Below are 23,297 nucleotides of genomic sequence, written 5' to 3'. Positions count from 1 at the left end.
GGGAATGTGTCTGGACCAGGGGGACGTGTTGTGTTAAGGGGAATGTGTCTGGACCAGGGGGACGTGTCTGGACCAGGGGAATCTGTCTGGACCAGGGGGATGTGTTGTGTTAAGGGGGATGTGTCTGGACCAGGGGTGTGTGTTGTGTTAAGGGGAATGTGTTGTGTTAAGGGGGATGTGTTGTGTTAAGGGGAATGTGTCTGGACCAGGGGGGTGTGTTGTGTTAAGGGGAATGTGTTGTGTTAAGGGGAATGTGTTGTGTTAAGGGGAATGTGTTGTGTTAAGGGGAATGTGTTGTGTTAAGGGGAATGTGTTGTGTTAAGGGGAATGTGTCTGGACCAGGGGGATGTGTTGTGTTAAGGGGAATGTGTCTGGACCAGGGGGGTGTGTTGTGTTAAGGGGAATGTGTCTGGACCAGGGGGGTGTGTTGTGTTAAGGGGAATGTGTCTGGACCAGGGGTGTGTGTTGTGTTAAGGGGCATGTGTCTGGACCAGGGGTGTGTGTTGTGTTAAGGGGAATGTGTCTGGACCAGGGGAGTGTGAAGTCGGCTTTCTATTCCGCAACAAAGCCTCCTTCACTCACGCCGCCAAGCTTACCCTAGTAAAACTGACTATCCTACCGATCCTCGACTTCGGCGATGTCATCTACAAAATGGCTTCCAACACTCTACTCAGCAAACTGGATGCAGTCTATCACAGTGCCATCCGTTTTGTCACCAAAGCACCTTATACCACCCACCACTGCGACTTGTATGCTCTAGTCGGCTGGCCCTCGCTACATATTCGTCGCCAGACCCACTGGCTCCAGATCATCTACAAGTCCATGCTAGGTAAAGCTCCGCCTTATCTCAGTTCACTGGTCACGATGGCAACACCCATCCGTAGCACGCGCTCCAGCAGGTGTATCTCACTGATCATCCCTAAAGCCAACACCTCATTTGGCCGCCTTTCGTTCCAGTACTCTGCTGCCTGTGACTGGAACGAACTGCAAAAATCTCTGAAGTTGGAGACTTTTATCTCCCTCACCAACTTCAAACATCAGCTATCCGAGCAGCTAACCGATCGCTGCAGCTGTACATAGTCTATTGGTAAATAGCCCACCCATTTTCACCTACCTCATCCCCATACTGTTTTTATACTGTTTTTTTTATTTATTTACTTTTCTGCTCTTTTGCACACCAGTATCTCTACCTGTACATGACCATCTGATCATTTATCACTCCAGTGTTAATCTGCAAAATTGTATTATTCGCCTACCTCCTCATGCCTTTTGCACACATTGTATATAGACTGCCCATTTTTTTTCCTACTGTGTTATTGACTTGTTAATTGTTTACTCCATGTGTAACTCTGTGTTGTCTGTTCACACTGCTATGCTTGTGTCTGGACCAGGGGAATGTGTCTGGACCAGGGGAATGTGTTGTGTTAAGGGGAATGTGTCTGGACCAGGGGTGTGTGTTGTGTTAAGGGGAATGTGTCTGGACCAGGGGTGTGTGTTGTGTTAAGGGGAATGTGTCTGGACCAGGGGTGTGTGTTGTGTTAAGGGGAATGTGTCTGGACCAGGGGAATGTGTTGTGTTAAGGGGAATGTGTCTGGACAAGGGGGGTGTGTTGTGTTAAGGGGAATGTGTCTGGACCAGGGGGATGTGTCTGGGCCAGGGGAATGTGTCTGGGCCAGGGGAATGTGTTGTGTTAAGGGGAATGTGTCTGGACCAGGGGGGTGTGATGTGTTAAGGGGAATGTGTCTGGACCAGGGGGATGTGTTGTGTTAAGGGGAATGTGTCTGGACCAGGGGGTGTGTTGTGTTTAGGGGAATGTGTATGGACCAGGGGGATGTGTTGTGTTAAGGGGGATGTGTCTGGACCAGGGGGTGTGTTGTGTTAAGGGGAATGTGTTGTGTTAAGGGGGATGTGTTGTGTTAAGGGGAATGTGTCTGTGTTACCAGGGGGTGTGTTGTGTTAAGGGGAATGTGTTGTGTTAAGGGGAATGTGTTGTGTTAAGGGGAATGTGTTGTGTTAAGGGGAATGTGTTGTGTTAAGGGGAATGTGTTGTGTTAAGGGGAATGTGTCTGGACCAGGGGGATGTGTTGTGTTAAGGGGAATGTGTCTGGACCAGGGGGGTGTGATGTGTTAAGGGGGATGTGTCTGGACCAGGGGGGTGTGATGTGTTAAGGGGAATGTGTCTGGACCAGGGGAATGTGTCTGGACCAGGGGGGTGTGATGTGTTAAGGGGAATGTGTCTGGACCAGGGGAATGTGTCTGGACCAGGGGGGTGTGTTGTGTTAAGCGGAATGTGTACAGTTGAGGACACTCATCAGTACGTTAAATTATGATTTTGGTTTAATATACATCTGTTATCATTTTATTGTGGTGGTTTTATAATGTGATTTTGTATGTAGTATAGTATATTATTAACTAAATAAAACATTGATCTGACTTCTCTAGTCCCTCTTCCTGACAGCAAAGATCATCTGTTATATTATATCAACACAACAACCCAAGACTCCACCTACCAAATCCTCAACACAACAACCCAAGACTCCACCTACCAAATCCTCAACACAACAACCCAAGACTCCACCTACCAAACCCTCAACACAACAACCCAAGACTCCACCTACCAAACCCTCAACACAACAACCCAAGACTCCACCTACCAAACCCTCAACACAACAACCCAAGACTCCACCTACCAAACCCTCAACACAACAACCCAAGACTCCACCTACCAAACCCTCAACACAACAACCCAAGACTCCACCTACCAAACCCTCAACACAACAACCCAAGACTTCACCTACCAAACCCTCAATACAACAACCCAAGACTCCACCTACAAAACAACCCAAGACTCCACCTACCAAACCCTCAACACAGCAACCCAAGACACCACCTACCAAACCCTCAATACAACAACCCAAGACTCCACCTACAAAACAACCCAAGACTCCACCTACCAAACCCCCAACACAACAACCCAAGACACCACCTACCAAACCCTCAACACAACAACCCAAGACTCCACCTACCAAGCCCTCAACACAACAACCCAAGACTCCACCTACCAAACCCCCAACACAACAACCCAAGACTCCACCTACCAAACCCTCAACACAACAACCCAAGACTTCACCTACAAAACAACCCAAGACTCCACCTACCAAATCCTCAACACAACAACCCAAGACTTCACCTACCAAACCCTCAATACAACAACCCAAGACTCCACCTACCAAACCCCCAACACAACAACCCAAGACTCCACCTACCAAACCCCCAACACAACAACCCAAGACTCCACCTACCAAACCCCCAACACAACAACCCAAGACTTCACCTACCAAACCCTCAACACAACAACCCAAGACTCCACCTACCAAACCCCCAACACAACAACCCAAGACTCCACCTACCAAACCCTCAACACAACAACCCAAGACTTCACCTACAAAACAACCCAAGACTCCACCTACCAAATCCTCAACACAACAACCCAAGACTCAACAAACCCTCAACAACAACCAGACTCACCTACAAAACAAGCCCACCTCAACACAACAACCCAAGACTCCACCTACCAAACCCTCAACACAACAACCCAAGACTCCACCTACCAAGCCCTCAACACAACAGACCCAAATTAGAATTATTACACCATTAACCTGACACAGAGACAGGATACTGTTAGTTTAGTGTTAGTCTTTGTAACATTTGTACTTTTGGAAACCCATTGTGTACCATACTTTCTCAATCATTGTAAACATATGTGGATCAATATAATACAATATATTGATGTATACTTTAACTATATTGTCATCATCTCAACAATGTGTTCCTCCTCTGCTGAAACAAACATGGTAACTTCAGAACAGAGAAGTTGACAGTTTTAACACTTAGTCACCACAGATAGCTGAGTTCTCTTGTGGTTTAGGAGTCTAACCTCCGGCCGGTTTGAATCAGTTTCCCTCTGCAGCATATGTCGACATGCAGGCACTGAGGTCACGACAGAGAAATCAACAGGATGTGTCGTGGGAGAAGGAAGAGAGAGAGAGTCGTGGAATAAATATATTTTCAGTAGCACTCTGCTGTCAAACTAGCAGCTGACAGAGAAGCTGTTGTGGACCTTACTATATTTTAACATTATTGTAACTTTGATAGTAACGTTAACAGTATAGTAACTGTGGTAGTAAAGTAACTTTAACAGTATAGTAACTGTTGTAGTAAAGTAACTTTAACAGTATAGTAACTGTGGTATTAAAGTAACTTTAACAGTATAGTAACTGTGGTAGTAAAGTAACTTTAACAGTATAGTAACTGAGGAGTAACTGTCCAGAATGAAGATACTCCATGTTGTCTCCTGCTTTCTCCTCTCAGGTGAGGTCTGTCTGTCTGTCTGGTAGTCTGTCTGTCTCTCTCTTTCTCTGTCCCGATATGTCCCTCTCTCTCAGTCTCTCTCTCTCCCTGTCTGTATCAGTTTCTATAGTACTGTCTGGCTCATATTTATGTAGTAACCAAGGAAATTAACACATGTATTTAAAGTAGCAGAAAGGTCAATAGCGCTGAGCTTGTTTCCTATGATAATGTACTGAACCTAAAATGGTTGGTATGTTGTCTTGACAGGATTAAAGAAAGATTCAAATCAAATCAGTCTTCTGGTTGCGTACAGTGTTTAGCAGGTGTCATTAGTGGTGCAGTGAAATATTTATGTTCGTAGCTCCTAGCAATGCAATCTAACGACAAACAATTCAAATTGAAACAAAATTACAAAAAAACGACAAGAAATCAGGAATGGTGGGATGAATCCAATTAACAACCCAAATAGCACTGTAGTAGTATCAAAAATACAATCTATACATATGTCCACCAGGGGAATTTACACAAGATAAACTAAGATTGATATGTACAGCAGTGGATATATTAGAGTGATCTATGTCAAGAATCCAGAATATAAATGAAATATGTGGTACATAAACAGTGTAACTAAATGACAGTATTGATTTTGACATGTAAGCCTTAGTGGGGCCAAACTCCCCCAAACGTGTTGCTGCAGGCCAGCAAAGTCACGACAGAACACCAAACAATACATTAATTGCACTATAACGGTGACAAACGGTGTCCACACTGTGGAGATGTACAAACTATGGCATAAATCAAATCTAATAAAATGTTAATTTGTCACACACACATGGTTAGCAGATGTTAATGCTTGTGCTTCTAGTTCCGACAGTGCAGTAATATCTGACAAGTTAGCAATTCCCCAACAACTACCTTATACACACATCTAAAGGTGTGAATGATAGAAATATATGGATGAGCGATGGCCGAGCAGCGTTGACAAGGAGCTATAGGTATAAAATAAACTATATACATATGATATGAGTAATGTAGGATATGAAACATTATTAAAGTGGCATTGTTTAAAGTGACTAGTGATCCATTTATTAAAGTGGCCAGTGATTGGGTCTCCATGTAGGCAGCAGCCCCTCTGAGTTAGTGATTGCTGTTGAGCAGTCTGATGGCCTTGAGATAGAAGCTGACCTCGCCTTCTGGATGGTAGCGGGGTGAACAGGCAGTGGCTTGGGTGGTTGTTGTCCTTTTTGGCCTTCCTGTGACATCGGATGCTGTAGGTGTCCTGGAGGGCAGGTAGTTTGCCTCCGGTGATGCACTGGGCAGAACGCACCACCCTCTGGAGAGCCTTGCAGTTGAGGGAGGTGCGGTTGCCGTACCAGGCTGTGATACAGCCCGACAGGATGCCTTCGATTGTGCATCTGTAAAAGTTTGTCAGGGTTTCGCTGTTGCGACTTCGTCACCACACCGTCTGTGTGGGTGGACCATTTCAGTTTGTCTGTGATGTGTACGCCCAGGAACTTCAAACGTTCCACCTTCTCCACTGCTGCGATGTGGATGGGGGGGGGCTCCCTCTGCTGTTCCGTCGATGTGGATGGGGGCTCCCTCTGCTGTTCCGTCGATGTGGATGGGGGGCTCCTCTGCTGTTCCGTCGATGTGGATGGGGGCTCCCTCTGCTGTTCCGTCGATGTGGATGGGGGGGCTCCTCTGCTGTTCCGTCGATGTGGATGGGGGGGGGCTCCCTCTGCTGTTTCTTGAAGTCCACGATCACCTCCTCTGTTTTGCTGATGTTGAGTGATATTTATTTTCCTGACACCACACTCCGAGGGCCCTCACCTCCTCCCTGTAGGCCGTCTCGTCGTTTTTGGTAATCAAGCCTACTACTGTTGTGTCGTCTGCAAACATGATGATTGAGTTGGAGGTGTGCATGGCCACACAGTTATGGGTGAACAGGGAGTACAGGAGAGGGCTGGGCATGCACCCTTGTGGCGCCCCAGGGAAGTGGAGATGTTGCTTCATACCTTCACCACAAGGGGGAGGCCCTTCAGAACGTCCAGGACCCAGTTGCACCGGGCGGGGTTAAGACCCAGGGCCTCCACCTTGATGATGAGCTTGGAGGGTACTATGGTGTTGAATGCTGAGCTGTAGTTAATGAACAGCATTCTTACACAGGTATTCCTCTTGTCCAGATGGGTTAGGGCAGTATGCAGTGTGATGGCGATTGCATTATCTGTGTACCTGTTGGGCGGTATGCACACTGAAGTGGGTCTAGGGTGGCAGGTAAGGTGGTGGTGATATGATCCTTGACTCGTCTCTCAAAGCACTTCATGATGACAGAAGTGAGTGTTACGGGGTGATAGTCATTTAGTTCAGTTATCTTTGCCTTCTTGGGTACAGGAACAATGGGGGCCATCTTGAAGCATGTGGGGACAGTAGACTGGGATTTGGATTGATTGAAATGTCCATTAACAAACCAGCCAGCTGGTCTGCGTAAGCTCTGAGGACGCGGCTTGGGATGCTGTCTGGGCCAGCAGCCTTGCGAGGGTTAACACGAGGAAATGTTTAACTCACATCTCCCAAGGAGGAGGAGGGGGGGGTGGGGTGCAGTCCTTGTTAGCGGGCTGCGAAGGTGGCACTGTATTATCCTCAAAGCGGGCAAAGAAGGTGTTTAGTTTGTCTGGAGGCGTGATGTCAGTGTCTGTAACGTGGCTGGTTTTCTTTTTGTAGTCCTTGATTTCCTGTAAACCCTGCCACATACGTCTGGTGTCTGAGCGGTTGAATTGAGACTCCACTTTGTCCCTGTACCGGCATTCCTCTTGTTTGATTGCCTTTGCGGAGGGAATAACTCTGCTCTTTATATTCAGCCATATTCCCAGACCTCTTTCCATGGTTAAATTAAGTGGTTCAGGCTTTCAGTTTTGCGTGAATGCCGCCATCCATCCACGGTTTCTGGTTAGGGGGACGATGAGCTGATAAGAGGAAGTCATTTCGATAAAGACATTAAAACCTGTTATGCTGTCCCTGTACAGAGATCAACATCAGGGGAAATTTCAGAGTGACAACTAAAAATACAATTTCGTAACATTTCGTAACATTAAACATTCTTGAAAATGCAAGTGTCTTACACCCTTCAAAAGATTAGAATCTTGGTAATCAAACTACGTTTTCCAATTTAAAATAGCTATTACAGAGAACAAATCCCATGCTTTTGTTTGAGAAGAGCAATCAAGACCAGAAACATTTTCAGCCATGACAGTTTTTAGATATTTACATATGAAGGTAAAATTATGACTTACATTCTGATATCTTGCTCTTATTTCTCTTCCTGAGTGTCCAATTGATCAAATGATGTGACGTTTTCTTTGATAGAATCCATTTTTATAGCTTAAATCTATACATTTTGTAAACCGTTTGTGTAGTGAATTCCATCTCTATCATTTTTTTACGGAGCATTCGGCGTGATTACACACGGTAAACCAACGTTTATCTAGTCATGGTGGGTCTCAGTGCATTGCTATGGATGTTTGCAACACAGCCAAAGTTCATTGTTTTTTTGCAGGGAGTATTGACCGACGTGAATTGATTTGACTACAACGAGCAATTACTCCCTTATGCACCAATCATTTTAGTGAAGCTTCAATGATTGACTGTATTTCTGCCCAATGACCACTGATCTTCTTGGAATCTAGCTGGGTAGATAAGCCAATGAGCTGAGGTAAACGCCAGTATGTAATGGTTTGGGGTTGGACCAACATTTCTTGTTTGTAATCACATGTGTAACGAGCTCCGTTCTCGCCATTGACTGCAGATTCGTTGCAGTTGTACTTGTTACGCGCAGCTCTGTTTGGGATAGCACTATTTTTGAAAGTGTTTTTTCAACGATTTCATTGAAGACATGGCTAATAAAGCAGGAAAATCAAAATCTAAGTCAAAGTATATAGATTTGCACCAGATTATAGAAGAGATTGATCTGCAAAGTGATACAGAGGAGTCTTTGAGTGACCATAGCTTTGATTCGAAGTTTGAGGAGGCTTTTCTGCAAGGACGGGACATACTTCTGGACTGGTAAGTGCTAATGCCGTTTTATGAAATATTATCATCATTATTATTATTATTATTTTGTACAATTTGCAATGAAATGTGTGATGAAATGTGTAAGGTACACGTTGGCTATAGTGTGTGTGTGTGTGTTTGGTGGTTTGTTTGCGTGTGTGTGTGATATATATATATATATATATATATATATATATTATTCAATTTTTTTATCAAATGGAATGGAGTAAAATGGCCTTTGTGCCACATGGCCACTGAGCCTGATACTCCTCTCCATTACCATATGAAATACCCATTGGGGGGAAGGCAGGCCCACATCAGTTGAATGGAACAGAACTTCACCTTAGTGACTGTTCCCTCTGCTCTATACAATACATATCTGTTTATTTTATGTGATGATAAAGGGCTCATACAATACAAATATTTGTCTATGTTTTCTTTCACAGTGATAGCGACTCTGACTGGGAGGCCCCGGTGCCCAGGTGCCCATCCCCCACTGAAGCGGGTTCATCCAGCCAGACTCCTGCTGTCTCCGGCTCCACACCTACCCCTGCCCGGCCATCTAGAGGTGTGAAGACAGGAACAAAGAAGCGGAGGAAGGGAAGTGAGGAACCTGCTGGTAGAGGGGCAATGGCACTCTGTGCTGGAGGAGGATGTGGAGCCACGTCCTCCAATATTCAGACCAAAAAGGCCACCAGGACCTCAACTCAACATGACATCAAAATACAGCCCCATGCAACTTTTTCAATTGTTTTTCACCCCAGCAGTTGTTGATTCCCTGGTGTGTAATACTAACAAGTACGGGGCTAGGAAGCAAGCAGGAAAGAAAGAGGCATGGAAGCCCATTTCCATGTCAGACCTTTTCTGCTACTTTTCACTGGTAATTTACATGGGGCTGGTGAAGTTAAAAACCCTAAAGGATTACTGGAAAACATCACCACTCTATCACCTGCCTTTCCCCCGCACTGTCATGTCCTCTACAAGGTTTTTAAATATCTCACGGGCGCTTCACATCAGTGACCCAGAAGTTGATGAGGAGAATGACAGGAGGAGAGGCACCGCAAGGTTTGACAGGCTCTGCAAAGTCAAACCTCTCTACCCCAGCATGGTTGAAGCCTGCAAGATCCATTTTCAGCCCGCCCAGAACTTGTCCATAGATGAGAGGATGGTAGCCTCAAAGGCCAGAATTGGCCTGAAACAATACATGCGTAACAAACCAACTAAGTGGGGTTACAAGCTGTTTGTTTTGGCTGATTCTGTGTGTGCCTACACATGCAATTTTTTTGTCTATGAGGGGAAGAACATGCATGCGACTGGTAAAGGACTTGGCTATGACTCTGTAATGGAGTTATTGGATTTTCAACTGCTGGGGAAGGGCTACAAACTCTTTGTGGACAACTTCTACACAAGCCCTACCCTGTTTGCAGACCTGAGGAAGCTGGGGGTGTGGGCTTGTGGCACCATTCGGACCAACAGAGTGGACTTTCCAAAGACCAGGGTAAATGACATGCCTAAGCGGGCTGAGCGGGGTACCATGAGATGGATCCGTGAAGATGGCCTGCTGTTTGTGAAGTGGATGGACACCAGAGAGGTGGTGATGTGCTCCACTATCCACAAGTCCTTCAGTGGCGATCACGTCATCAGGCGTGTGAAGGACGCTACTGGGGCATGGACCACCAAAAATGTCCCCTTTCCTGCAACCATCAAGGACTACAACCAGAACATGGGAGGTGTAGACTTGTCAGACGCTCTTATAGGGTACTACAATGTTCTACATAAGACAAAGAAATGGTACAAGACATTGTTTTACCATTTCATTGACATTGCTGTGGTGAATTCCTTCATCCTCCAGAAGGAAATGGCCAAGAGCTGTGGACAGCCCCCCATCTCACAGCTAGTCTTCAGGGAGCTGCTCATCAAGGAGCTTGCTGGCTACAGCAAGTCCACTGCATCACATTCTGCCGCCTCTACCTCCTCTGCCACCTCTACCTCTACCTCCTCTACCTCTACCTCCTCTACCGACTCTACCCCTGCCTCCAGTGGTGTTCATATACCACAGTTCATTACTGCAGGCGTGACTGAACCTCTGAGACAAAGGAGCGGAGCATGGAGGCGTTGTTGTGTTCTTTGTCACATGAAGTCCCCCATCATCTGCACCAGTTGTTCAGTTTGCCTCTGCTTTGTAGCAGAAAGAGACTGCTATGGGACATGGCACAGGCAGCAAAATATTGTGTAGAGGGCTTCTGAACGTTCTACCCCTGTTTTTTTTAAATATATTTTTGTGTGTGTTAGAATTGCTTTTTGATAAGTTGTATATAGTTATTTGCAATGTTGTATATAGTTATAGGTCATTTCACCAATTCGGCCACTTGGGTACATTTGGGCAACTTGTGTGGGACACCTGGGTGACTTCATGCTAAATGTCATGTAGCTCACCCATTCCTGAAGTTATCAGTCTGAACCGTTGTACACCTACAGTTGCCCTCTTGTGTTATCCATCAGAATTATCTCCGGCATCCTATCTGACTGTGTGGCTATTCTAGTACATATGAAAGATGATGCTACAACAATAAACAACAAAAAACGTATGCTCTTTCTTTCTCTTTTCTTCCACCAGATCTACTGTGTTATATTCTACTACATTCAATTAACATTTCCACAAACTTCAGAATGTTTGCATTCAAATGATACCAAGAATATGCATATCCTTGCCTCTGGGGCTGAGCTACAGGCAGTTAGATTTGGGTATGTCTTCAGGCGGAAATTGAGAACAAAAGGTTGCAGCCATAACCGGTTTTAATAAGCTAGCTAGGACGGATGTGGTCAGTTTAACTGTTTGTTTAGCACTTTGAAATGTACAGCGACAGAATTCAGAACATGGGTCGTTCTTACAGTATTTTCCTTGATCAAGTCAGAACTGTAGGATAAAAAGGGGGCATATCAGCAGACAATGAAAGCTCTAACAATATTCAGTGATGACATTTCTCTAAATCAGCCTATAGATTACATGTGCACCAACAAGTCAGAACAGTAGGCTAAGTTATGAGGGGTCTGGCATTCTCTGCATTTATGGTGCTTTCAAGCCAACTGGGAAGTCAAGGTCATATCATGACATCAGTGATCTTCAGGTTAGAGCTCTAGAAAGAGGCCCGTGTCCCCGACTTGGAATTCAGAGTTGGATGACCAATCAAACCAATTTTTTCCCAGTCGGAGTTTGCTTTTTTCAGACTTCCCAGTTGTGTTGAACTCACTGAAGTTGGATGTCTGAGATGTCCCAGTTTCCAGTTGTTTTTAATGCTGCATTAATGCTCAGAGGGAGACGGCAGGGTTTTTATTCCCTTTGAGTCGGAAACAAACTCCTCGAGTTTCCAGTTGTTTTGGAGGTGATTAGTCATCATTCGCGTGGGACTCTTACTGATGTTGTTTTCTGTTAGAAAGCTTTTGAAAGACTCTCCAATAACAATTATTTCCTCTGATCTGAATCCACTGATTCAGTCAGTCATCTGTGCTCTTGTATTCCCCCTGTATTACTCTTGTATTTCCCCTGTATTCCTCTTGTATTCCTCTTGTATTTCCCCTGTATTCCCCCTGTATTCCTCTTGTATTCCCCCTGTATTCCTCTTGTATTTCCCCCTGTATTCCTCTTGTATTTCCCCCTGTATTCCTCTTGTATTTCCCCCTGTATTCCTCTTGTATTCCCCCTGTAATCCTCTTGTATTTCCCCCTGTATTCCTATTGTATTCCCCCTGTATTCATCTTGTATTTCCCCTGTATTCCCCTGTATTCCTCTTGTATTCCCCCTGTATTCCTCTTGTATTTCCCCTGTATTCCTCTTGTGTTCCCCCTGTATTCCTCTTGTATTCCCCCTGTATTCCTCTTGTATTCCCCCTGTATTCCCCTTGTATTCCCCCTGTATTCCCCTTGTATTCCCCCTGTAATCCTCTTGTATTTCCCCCTGTATTCCTATTGTATTCCCCCTGTATTCCTCTTGTATTTCCCCTGTATTCCTCTTGTATTCCCCCTGTATTCCTCTTGTATTCCCCCTGTATTCCTCTTGTATTCCTCTTGTATTTCCCCTGTATTCCTCTTGTATTTCCCCTGTATTCCTCTTGTATTTCTCCTGTATTCCTCTTGTATTCCCCCTGTATTCCTCTTGTATTCCCCCTGTATTCCTCTTGTATTCCCCCTGTATTCCCCTTGTATTCCCCCTGTATTCCTCTTGTATTCCCCCTGTATTCCTCTTGTATTCCCCCTGTAATCCTCTTGTATTTCCCCTGCATGCATTCAGTTCACCAAATATGTCTGTTATAAAGGCGAGGAGACATATTTTCTTACACAAAGTCAACAAAGTCTTTTTATTTTACCTCCATTGTGAATGACAACAGTTCCTCTCTCAATGTGAAACATTTTATTTGTTCATGTCAGAGATTCCTCTTTATTGCTAACAATAGCATACATTCTTTGTTTAACAGTGTCACCTGACAAAGGTATTGATGTGGGTTTCTGGGCCTCTTCCTCCCCACACATTGGTTTCACCATATCAATTGCAATAGTGTGTAGTTTTATAGTGTAGAGGGCCGAGCCATTCACCTTGGGAATGATTGTGCAGTGGTCAAGTCTAGACTTTACCCATTATCTATAGACACTCTGGTTGAATTTAATCTGTCAGACTTTACCCATTATCTATAGACACTCTGGTTGAATTTAATCTGTCAGACTTTACCCATTATCTATAGACACTCTGGTTGAATTTAATCTGTCAGACTTTACCCATTATCTATAGACACTCTGGTTGAATTTAATCTGTCAGACTTTACCCATTATCTATAGACACTGGTTGAATTTAATCTGTCAGACTTTACCCATTATCTATAGACACTCTGGTTGAATTTAATCTGTCAGACTTTACCCATTATCTATAGACACTCTGGTTGAATTTAATCTGTCAGACTTTACCCATTATCTATAGACACTCTGGTTGAATTTAATCTGTCAGACTTTACCCATTATCTATAGACACACTGGTTAAATTTAATCTGTCAGACTTTACCCATTATCTATAGACACTCTGGTTGAATTTAATCTGTCAGACTTTACCCATTATCTATAGACACTCTGGTTGAATTTAATCTGTCAGACTTTACCCATTATCTATAGACACTCTGGTTGAATTTAATCTGTCAGACTTTACCCATTATCTATAGACACTCTGGTTGAATTTAATCTGTCAGACTTTACCCATTATCTATAGACACTCTGGTTGAATTTAATCTGTCAGACTTTACCCATTATCTATTGACACACTGGTTAAATTTAATCTGTCAGACTTTACCCATTATCTATAGACACTCTGGTTGAATTTAATCTGTCAGACTTTACCCATTATCTATAGACACTCTGGTTGAATTTAATCTGTCAGACTTTACCCATTATCTATAGACACACTGGTTAAATTTAATCTGTCAGACTTTACCCATTATCTATAGACACTCTGGTTGAATTTAATCTGTCAGACTTTACCCATTATCTATAGACACTCTGGTTGAATTTAATCTGTCAGACTTTAATCATTTTCATTTCGATTTTGAAAGTTAACCACATTACAATAATTTTGATATACAAACTGGATATTATAATGTATATATTTTTTGTACATCAATACATTAATACACACCTCATATTGAGCTGTTATTATCAGACCTAAATACATTAATACATTAATACACACCCCATATTGAACTGTTACTATCAGACCTCAATACATTAATACACACCTCATATTGAACTGTTACTATCAGACCTCAATACATTAATACATTAATACACACCTCATATTGAACTGATACTATCAGACCTCAATACATTAATACACACCTCATATTGAACTGTTACTATCAGACCTCAATACATTAATACACACCTCATATTGAACTGTTACTATCAGACCTCAATACATTAATACATTAATACACACCTCATATTGATCTGTTACTATCAGACCTCAATACATTAATACACACCCCATATTGAACTGTGTTATTCGCTGAACACATCAGTCAATACTGAGCATGTATCATTTATACCATAGTGATCAATACTGAACATGTATAATTTTATACCATAGTGATCATGTTTTATTGATACCATAGTGATCTATACTGTATTTTATTACTTTACTACTTTATCATTTAACACTTTTTTACTGTATTGCTGTTGTCCTGACCTCATAAATCAATACTGTACTTTATCATTCAACAGTAGACCAGAACCAAACTGTATTAGTTACTAAACAGATCAGGTCTTCATTACTAGTCACATTCAATGTAATGGTCATATTTTAAACATGTTTCCCTTGATGCTCAGTGTCCAGACATTAGACTAGAACAGAGCTGCCAAGACAGTGATGTGAGAGTTTATCAACAACACAATCTGAGGATGTCTGTACATACTATAACTCTGTGTCTTGTGTTTATGTTGTAGCTGTGGTCTGTGTGTTGTCAGGGGTGATTACAATGAGATGGATACATACTATAACTCTGTCTGTGTTTCTGTTGTAGCTGTGGGCTGTGTGTTGTCAGGGGTGATTACAATGAGATGGATACATACTATAACTCTGCCTGTGTTTCTGTTGTAGCTGTGGTCTGTGTGTTGTCAGGGGTGATTACAATGAGATGGATACATACTATAACTCTGTGTCTTGTGTTTATGTTGTAGCTGTGGTCTGTGTGTTGTCAGGGGTGATTACAATGAGATGGATACATACTATAACTCTGCCTGTGTTTCTGTTGTAGCTGTGGTCTGTGTGTTGTCAGGGGTGATTACAATGAGATGGATACATACTATAACTCTGCCTGTGTTTCTGTTGTAGCTGTGGTCTGTGTGTTGTCAGGGGTGATTACAATGAGATGGATACATACTATAACTCTGTGTCTGTGTTTCTGTTGTAGCTGTGGTCTGTGTGTTGTCAGGGGTGATTACAATGAGATGGATACATACTATAACTCTGCCTGTGTTTCTGTTGTAGCTGTGGTCTGTGTGTTGTCAGGGGTGATTACAATGAGATGGATACATACTATAACTCTGTGTCTGTGTTTCTGTTGTAGCTGTGGTCTGTGTGTTGTCAGGGGTGATTACAATGAGATGGATACATACTATAACTCTGTGTCTGTGTTTCTGTTGTAGCTGTGGTCTGTGTGTTGTCAGGGATGATTACAATGAGATGGAAAGAAGGAGGAAACGGTCACATCAACTGCCCTTATGATCGGGGGTATAAGAACAATCCAAAGTACCTCTCTAAAGGGACATACAGAAACAGAGTTGTTGTCATCCAAACCCATCAGCACCCAGCGTGGACTCATAAAGGGAGATTCTCTCTGTATGACGACACAGAGAGAAGAGTCTTCACTGTGACCATCACTAACCTGGTCCCAGAGGATTCAGGGACCTACTGGTGTGGAGTGGATACATGGGGACCTGATCAGCCAACTGAAGTCAGGCTCACTGTGGACAGAGGTTGGTGTCTGAGAATGTATTCTTGTGTGCTTATGATTACTGTGACATGTTGTACTTTATATATTCGTGTTGATTTCATTCTGTCTGGCTTTGTCTTTGTCTCTCCCTCACTCTCTCTCTCTCTCTCCCTCACTCACTCTCTCTCTCTCTCTCCCTCACTCTCTCTCTCTCTCTCTCTCTCTCTCTCTCTCTCTCTCCCTCACTCTCTCTCTCTCTCTCTCTCTCTCTCTCTCTCTCTCTCTCTCTCTCTCTCTCTCTCTCTCTCTCTCTCTCTCTCTCTCTCTCTCTCTCTCTCTCTCTCTTCTCTCTCTCTCCCTCTCTATCTCTTCTCTCTCTACAGCTCCTGTTCCTCCCAACCCTGGCTCCATCACCTCCAGACCTCTCCTCTCCACGTCACACATCACCATGACAACTGACTCCTCAAACTCCGCTACTGGTACATATACTACCCTAAGGGGCACGGCTCACTAAAGACTGCACACCTACCTGATTGTTGGGGGGTTTTCACCTGACTTATTTTACTCATATGTTCCAACAGATGGGACCAATGGAACAGTAGGAACAACAGCATCACCACCCACAGACATGGCTAGAACACAAGGTAACAACAGCATCACCACCACAGACATGACTAGAATAGAAGGTAACAACAGTATCACCACCACAGACATGACTAGAACACAAGGTAACAACAGCATCACCACCCACAGACATGGCTAGAACACAAGGTAACAACAGCATCACCACCCACAGACATGGCTAGAACACAAGGTAACAACAGCATCACCACCACAGACATGACTAGAACACAAGGTAACAACAGCATCACCACCACAGACATGACTAGAACACAAGGTAACAACAGCATCACTACAGACATGACTAGAACACAAGGTAACAACAGCATCACTACAGACATGACTAGAACACAAGGTAACAACAGCATCACCACAGACATGACTAGAACACAAGGTAACAACAGCATCAACACCACAGACATGACTAGAACACAAGGTAACAACAGCATCACCACCACAGACATGTCTAGAACACAAGGTAACAACAGCATCACCACCACAGACATGAATAGAACACACGATAAAAACAGCATCACCACCACAGACATGACTAGAACACAAGGTAACAACAGCATCATCACCACAGACATGACTAGAACACAAGGTAACAACAGCATAACCACCACAGACATGACTAGAACACAAGGTAACAACAGCATCACCACAGACATGACTAGAACACAAGGTAACAACAGCATCACCACCACAGACATGACTAGAACACACGATAAAAACAGCATCACCACCACAGACATGACTAGAACACAAGGTAACAACAGCATCATCAACACAGACATGACTAGAACACAAGGTAACAACAGCATCACCACCACAGACATGACTAGAACACAAGGTAACAACAGCATCACCACCACAGACATGACTAGAACACAAGGTAACAACAGCATCACCACCACAGACATGACTAGAACACAAGGTAACAACAGCATCACCACCACAGACATGACTGGAACGAACACAAGGTAACAACAGCATCACCACCACAGACATGACTAGAACACAAGTTAACAACAGCATCACCACAGACATGACTAGAACACAAGGTAACATAATGAACCCTCCCCAGCTAGCATTGAGGAAGCGGCCCTCTTCTGTCGACCGGAATTCAACCATTTTTGATTGAGTCAGTCCGGAATCAAAATTAAGGACAGCCCAGAATCGGGCCGCTTCTGTCCACCGGAATTCAACCATTTTTGACGGCATCTTACCAGAATCCCCCCCATAAGCAGACTGGTACAAATGTAAATAAATGTATACAAAATTACCCTATTTAGTCATTTTAAATATTACTACTATACATTTTATATATACAAATTATACCCATCCACATAAAAACATTTAGTGTCGGATGAAACACCGTACACCTGGCGACCGTGTCATGCGCCTGGCACACCACAAGAGTCACTACAGCGCGATGGGACAAGGACATCCCAGCCGGCCAAACCCTCCCGTATCTCTGACGACGCTGGACAAATTGTGCGTCGCCTTATCGGTCTCCCGGTCGTGTCCGGCACAGGTGTCGTAGCAACGTCGTTAACACTGCAGTTTTTGCCTTTTGCACAAAGTATCAACACATTAAAATACTACTTCAACAGGACTCTTAAATAATTTAATGTAAATGTTAATTGTATTTTTTTAAATCACAGAAACAATGAGGAAATATTGGAAAATAACTAATGAAATGTTAATTATATAAAGCAACACGTGTAACCATATGCCAGAGAGTAGCCCCAATCAGCCACAGCCACAAATAATACATCTGGGACAGATAACTCTCCCTGGAATCGGCCTGAGCTCAATCCCTGCATCCTAGCCATAAGTAATACATCTGGGACAGATAACTCTCCCTGGAATCGGCCTGAGCTCAATCCCTGCATCCTAGCCATAAGTAATACATCTGGGACAGATAACTCTCCCTGGAATCGGCCTGAGCTCAATCCCTGCATCCTAGCCATAAGTAATACATCTGGGACAGATAACTCTCCCTGGAATCGGCCTGAGCTCAATCCCTGCATCCTAGCCATAAGTAATACATCTGGGACAGATAACTCTCCCTGGAATCGGCCTGAGCTCAATCCCTGCATCCTAGCCATAAGTAATACATCTGGGACAGATAACTCTCCCTGGAATCGGCCTGAGCTCAATCCCTGCATCCTAGCCATAAGTAATACATCTGGGACAGATAACTCTCCCTGGAATCGGCCTGAGCTCAATCCCTGCATCCTAGCCATAAGTAATACATCTGGGACAGATAACTCTCCCTGGAATCGGCCTGAGCTCAATCCCTGCATCCTAGCCATAAGTAATACATCTGGGACAGATAACTCTCCCTGGAATCGGCCTGAGCTCAATCCCTGCATCCTAGCCATAAGTAATACATCTGGGACAGATAACTCTCCCTGGAATCGGCCTGAGCTCAATCCCTGCATCCTAGCCATAAGTAATACATCTGGGACAGATAACTCTCCCTGGAATCGGCCTGAGCTCAATCCCTGCATCCTAGCCATAAGTAATACATCTGGGACAGATAACTCTCCCTGGAATCGGCCTGAGCTCAATCCCTGCATCCTAGCCATAAGTAATACATCTGGGACAGATAACTCTCCCTGGAATCGGCCTGAGCTCAATCCCTGTATCCTAGCCATAAGTAATACATCTGGGACAGATAACTCTCCCTGGAATCCACTTTGCTAGCTGGGTCAGCACCACATGACACTAAGAGATAAACCTTCAAGCACCATCCTGTAACATGGACTACATCTACCAAGCATCATACTGTAACATAAACTACAACTACCAAGCATCATACTGTAACATGGACTACAACTACCAAGCACCATACTGTAACATGGACTACAACTACCAAGCATCATACTGTAACATAAACTACAACTACCAAGCATCATACTGTAACATGGACTACAACTACCAAGCACCATCCTGTAACATGGACTACAACTACCAAGCATCAAACTGTAACATGGACTACAACTACCAAGCACCAAACTAACAAGGATTACAACTACCAAGTATCAAACCCTTTTAAACCACCTTGTGGTGGAAACTAGCCATTACATCTTCCTCCTCCAGACAGTGAAGGAGATTGAGATTGAACCTGATACTTGGTTTTAGACTAACAAATCTGGCTCTTACTATTGATACCTCATCATTAACATTTCCTCTCTATGTTCTGCTCTCATCAACACCACCTGTTTCTCTGTCTAATGTTGTCTTCCCTCCTCCCTCCCTCTGAGATGGTAGAAACCCAGAGGTACAGTACAGTAGAGACGAGCTAAATGTAGCATCACTGTTACATTATGCCTGAGTACTGTCTCTGGGTGTTCTAGGTGATGTGATGTTCTCTGGTGTTGTCTCTGGGTGTTCTAGGTGATGTGATGTTCTCTGGTGTTGGTCTGGGTGTTCTAGGTGATGTGATGTTCTCTGGTGTTGTTCTGGGTGTTCTAGGTGTTGTGATGTTCTCTGGTGTTGTCTGGGTGTTCTAGGTGTTGTGATGTTCTCTGGTATTGTTCTGGGTGTTCTAGGTGTTGTGATGTTCTCTGGTATTGTTCTGGGTGTTCTAGGTGATGTGATGTTCTCTGGTGTTGTTCTGGGTGTTGTTCTACTACTGCTGGGTCTGCTGCTGTTCATGTTCTTCAGACAGAGGAGAGACAGAGACAGGAGACCAACAGGTACACTAGTTATCACACACAATCATTATTTAAAAAATTAACAAATATGTAAAACATAAATATAGATTTTTCTAAATAACATCTTTGTGATCCTCTTCAGCATCCAAACACTCTGCCAGCCTGTTGGTGCCTGACTCCATGACAACCAACCTAGATCCAGACACAGGAACCATCACTAACCCCATCTACGCCACTACAACCAATCAGAACCCAGATACAGCCTGTGACATCACAACCATCTATGCCACGGCAACCAATCCTTGTCCAGATTGCCTCTACTCCAATGTTGGTCCGACAGTGAGCTACACTACTGTCAACTTCCCCAGAGATCCAGCCTGACTCCACTGTGCTACTGTCAACTTCCCCAGTGATCCAGACTGACTCCACTGTGCTACTGTCAACTTCTCCAGAGATCCATCCTGACTCCACTGTGCTACTGTCAACTTCCCCAGAGATCCATCCTGACTCCACTGTGCTACTGTCAACTTCCCCAGAGATCCAGACTGACTCCACTGTGCTACTGTCAACTTCCCCAGAGATCCAGACTGACTCCACTGTGCTACTGTCAACTTCCCCAGAGATCCAGCCTGACTGTCTCCTTCAGTAAAGACTCTGATGCTAGTATCCACCCAGACACCTCATAATGTACTGCACCATTAAACACAGAATTAATTAATGTTGTCATTTGTTCATGTTTTCATGTTGTCATTTAGTCATTCATTTGTGCTTTTAAATAATTCATTTATTTGATCGTTCATTTGTTAATTAGTTCATATATTCATTTAATAATGAATTCATTTGTTTGTTCATTATTCATATTTTTATTTTCATATCGTGTATTAATTTATTTGTTGTTCGTTCATTCATCATTCGCTAGTTAAATCATTTGTTCATTCATTATTTAGTTTGTCGGTTCGTCCGTTCATTCATTATTTGTTTGTTAATTCATTCATATTTTTATTCATTTTTTAAAATAAATATTCTATCAATTTGTTCATATACTCATTCATGTATTTTTGTTTGTTCCTTCATTCATCATTCGTTAGTTCAATCATCTGTTTGTTTAGTTGTTATTTTGTTTGTCAGTCATTACATTCACCACGTCCATTCATTCATTCATTGTTTCTACTGTGAATGTAACACTGACTTGAACAAACAGAGACAGTTTGTAGCTTTTAGGAACCTTTGATTATTCAGTGTTTTTTACTCCACTTGATGGGAAATGAGACTATGTGTATTTATCAATAAAGCACCAATATATTTATATGTGTTTGATATGTTCCATTCTAGACATTACTATAAGTAGTCCTCCCCTCACCAGCCTCCACTGGTGATGTCAGTAAACTCAGTACCTGTATCATCAGCATGTACCGCTGTGATGAAACACACAGAGCTGAGATGAAGGGATAGATGGAGGGAGAGAGAGAGAGAGAGAGAGAGAGAGAGAGAGAAAGAGAGAAGAATGAATGGGGAGAAAGAAAGGGGGGAGCGCCATCCAGTGGCGTTTCTCTTCTCTGTAGACATTCTCCAGGCTGCATGGGAGTGTATGAATGTATTTCTGTGTTATGAGAGACACCTGGAACAACCTGGAGAGAACACAGCATTATATCAGGACCTATAGACACCTGGAGAGAACACAACATTATATCAGGACCTATAGACACCTGGACCAACCTGGAGAGAACACAACATTATATCAGGACCTATAGACACCTGGACCAACCTGTAGAGAACACAACATTATATCAGGACCTATAGACACCTGGACCAACCTGGAGAGAACACAACATTATATCAGGACCTATAGACACCTGGAGAGAACACAACATTATATCAGGACCTATAGACACCTGGAGAGAACACAGCATTATATCAGGACCTATAGACACCTGGAGAGAACACAACATTATATCAGGACCTATAGACACCTGGACCAACCTGGAGAGAACACAACATTATATCAGGACCTATAGACACCTGGACCAACCTGGAGAGAACACAACATTATATCAGGACCTATAGACACCTGGAGAGAACATAACATTATATCAGGACCTATAGACACCTGGACCAACCTGGAGAGAACACAACATTATATCAGGACCTATAGACACCTGGAGAGAACACAACATTATATCAGGACCTATAGACACCTGGAGAGAACACAACATTATATCAGGACCTATAGACACCTGGACCAACCTGGAGAGAACACAACATTATATCAGGACCTATAGACACCTGGACCAACCTGGAGAGAACACACCATTATATCAGGACCTATAGACACCTGGAGAGAACACAACATTATATCAGGACCTATAGACACCTGGAGAGAACACAACATTATATCAGGACCTATAGACACCTGGAGAGAACACAACATTATATCATGTGTGTTACTCATCTCTGCTGTCCTGCACCAGACACCTCTGCACCAGCTACACCCAGACCAATTACAGAATAACGCACCTTCTAAATCGAGTCAGCAGGAGCAGACAACTCCACTTTGGCGGTCGAGGAGCGCGTCCAGCAGCATGCGACCATGTTGCAACGTCTCGGCACCCCCACGGATCCCGTGCTGCAGATGATGGACCGATGGGAGAGAGTTCTGCCAGCTCCTCCACCGGCACCACTACAACAGGCACCACAGTTCACCCCTCCTTCACCTGGTCCCAGTGGGATTCGGCTCGCACTCCCGAGGGAGTATGATGGGACAGCTGCCGGATTCCTGGGGTTCCTATTCCAGCTGGAACTCTACCTGGCGACCATCGACCCAGCTCCTTCGGGACGTGAGAGCGTGGCCGCTCTCTTCTCCTGTCTCTCAGGGAAAGTCCTGGAGAGGGCCAACGCCGTGTGGGAAAGTCCTGGAGAGGGCCAACGCCGTATGGGAAAGCCCTGGAGAGGGCCAACGCCGTATGGGAAAGTCCTGGAGAGGGCCAACGCCGTATGGGGGGAAGAAGAAGTGGTGTAGGACCATTACGCAGAACATGTGTTCCAGTTGAGGCGACGATGAGCGCACAGGAGTTCGCCTCTGACTTCCGGACCCTGGCAACCAGCGCAGGATGGAACGACAAGGCCCAGATCGATCACTACCGGT

The 23,297-nt window shown here is 43.9% G+C and overlaps 2 protein-coding genes across 7 annotated transcripts; both read left to right on the top strand.

Annotated features, from left to right (window-relative positions):
• Window positions 1-2,423: 2,423 nt before the first annotated feature.
• On the top strand, window positions 2,424-3,641 carry LOC135559782 (mucin-2-like; the record flags this gene model as incomplete). Its single annotated transcript, XM_065000655.1, has 1 exon — window positions 2,424-3,641. A coding segment is annotated over one exon (1,218 nt), but the record flags the coding sequence as incomplete, so codon positions are not given.
• LOC135560050 (piggyBac transposable element-derived protein 4-like) lies at window positions 3,551-21,461 on the top strand. 6 transcript variants are annotated; one of them, XM_065001074.1, is made up of 7 exons: window positions 3,555-4,371; window positions 15,580-15,909; window positions 16,250-16,345; window positions 16,448-16,510; window positions 20,090-20,197; window positions 20,298-20,532; window positions 20,785-21,461. In XM_065001074.1, the coding sequence occupies exons 1-7, from the start codon at window positions 4,332-4,334 to the stop codon at window positions 20,786-20,788; spliced, it is 876 nt and encodes a 291-aa protein (XP_064857146.1). In that variant the 5' UTR covers window positions 3,555-4,331; the 3' UTR covers window positions 20,789-21,461. The 6 variants fall into 6 exon arrangements, with proteins under 6 accessions (XP_064857144.1, XP_064857148.1, XP_064857146.1 ...); XM_065001073.1 differs by having other exon boundaries at window positions 3,557-4,371; window positions 20,298-21,461; XM_065001075.1 differs by having other exon boundaries at window positions 3,558-4,371; window positions 14,878-15,909; window positions 20,298-21,461.
• The last annotated feature ends 1,836 nt before the right edge of the window (window positions 21,462-23,297 follow it).

This window comes from Oncorhynchus nerka, linkage group LG15 (assembly GCF_034236695.1).
Source record: "Oncorhynchus nerka isolate Pitt River linkage group LG15, Oner_Uvic_2.0, whole genome shotgun sequence".
Lineage (NCBI taxonomy): Eukaryota > Metazoa > Chordata > Actinopteri > Salmoniformes > Salmonidae > Oncorhynchus > Oncorhynchus nerka.
Note: the sequence above shows the minus strand (reverse complement) of the source record. Positions and strands in the feature narration are given on the sequence as shown.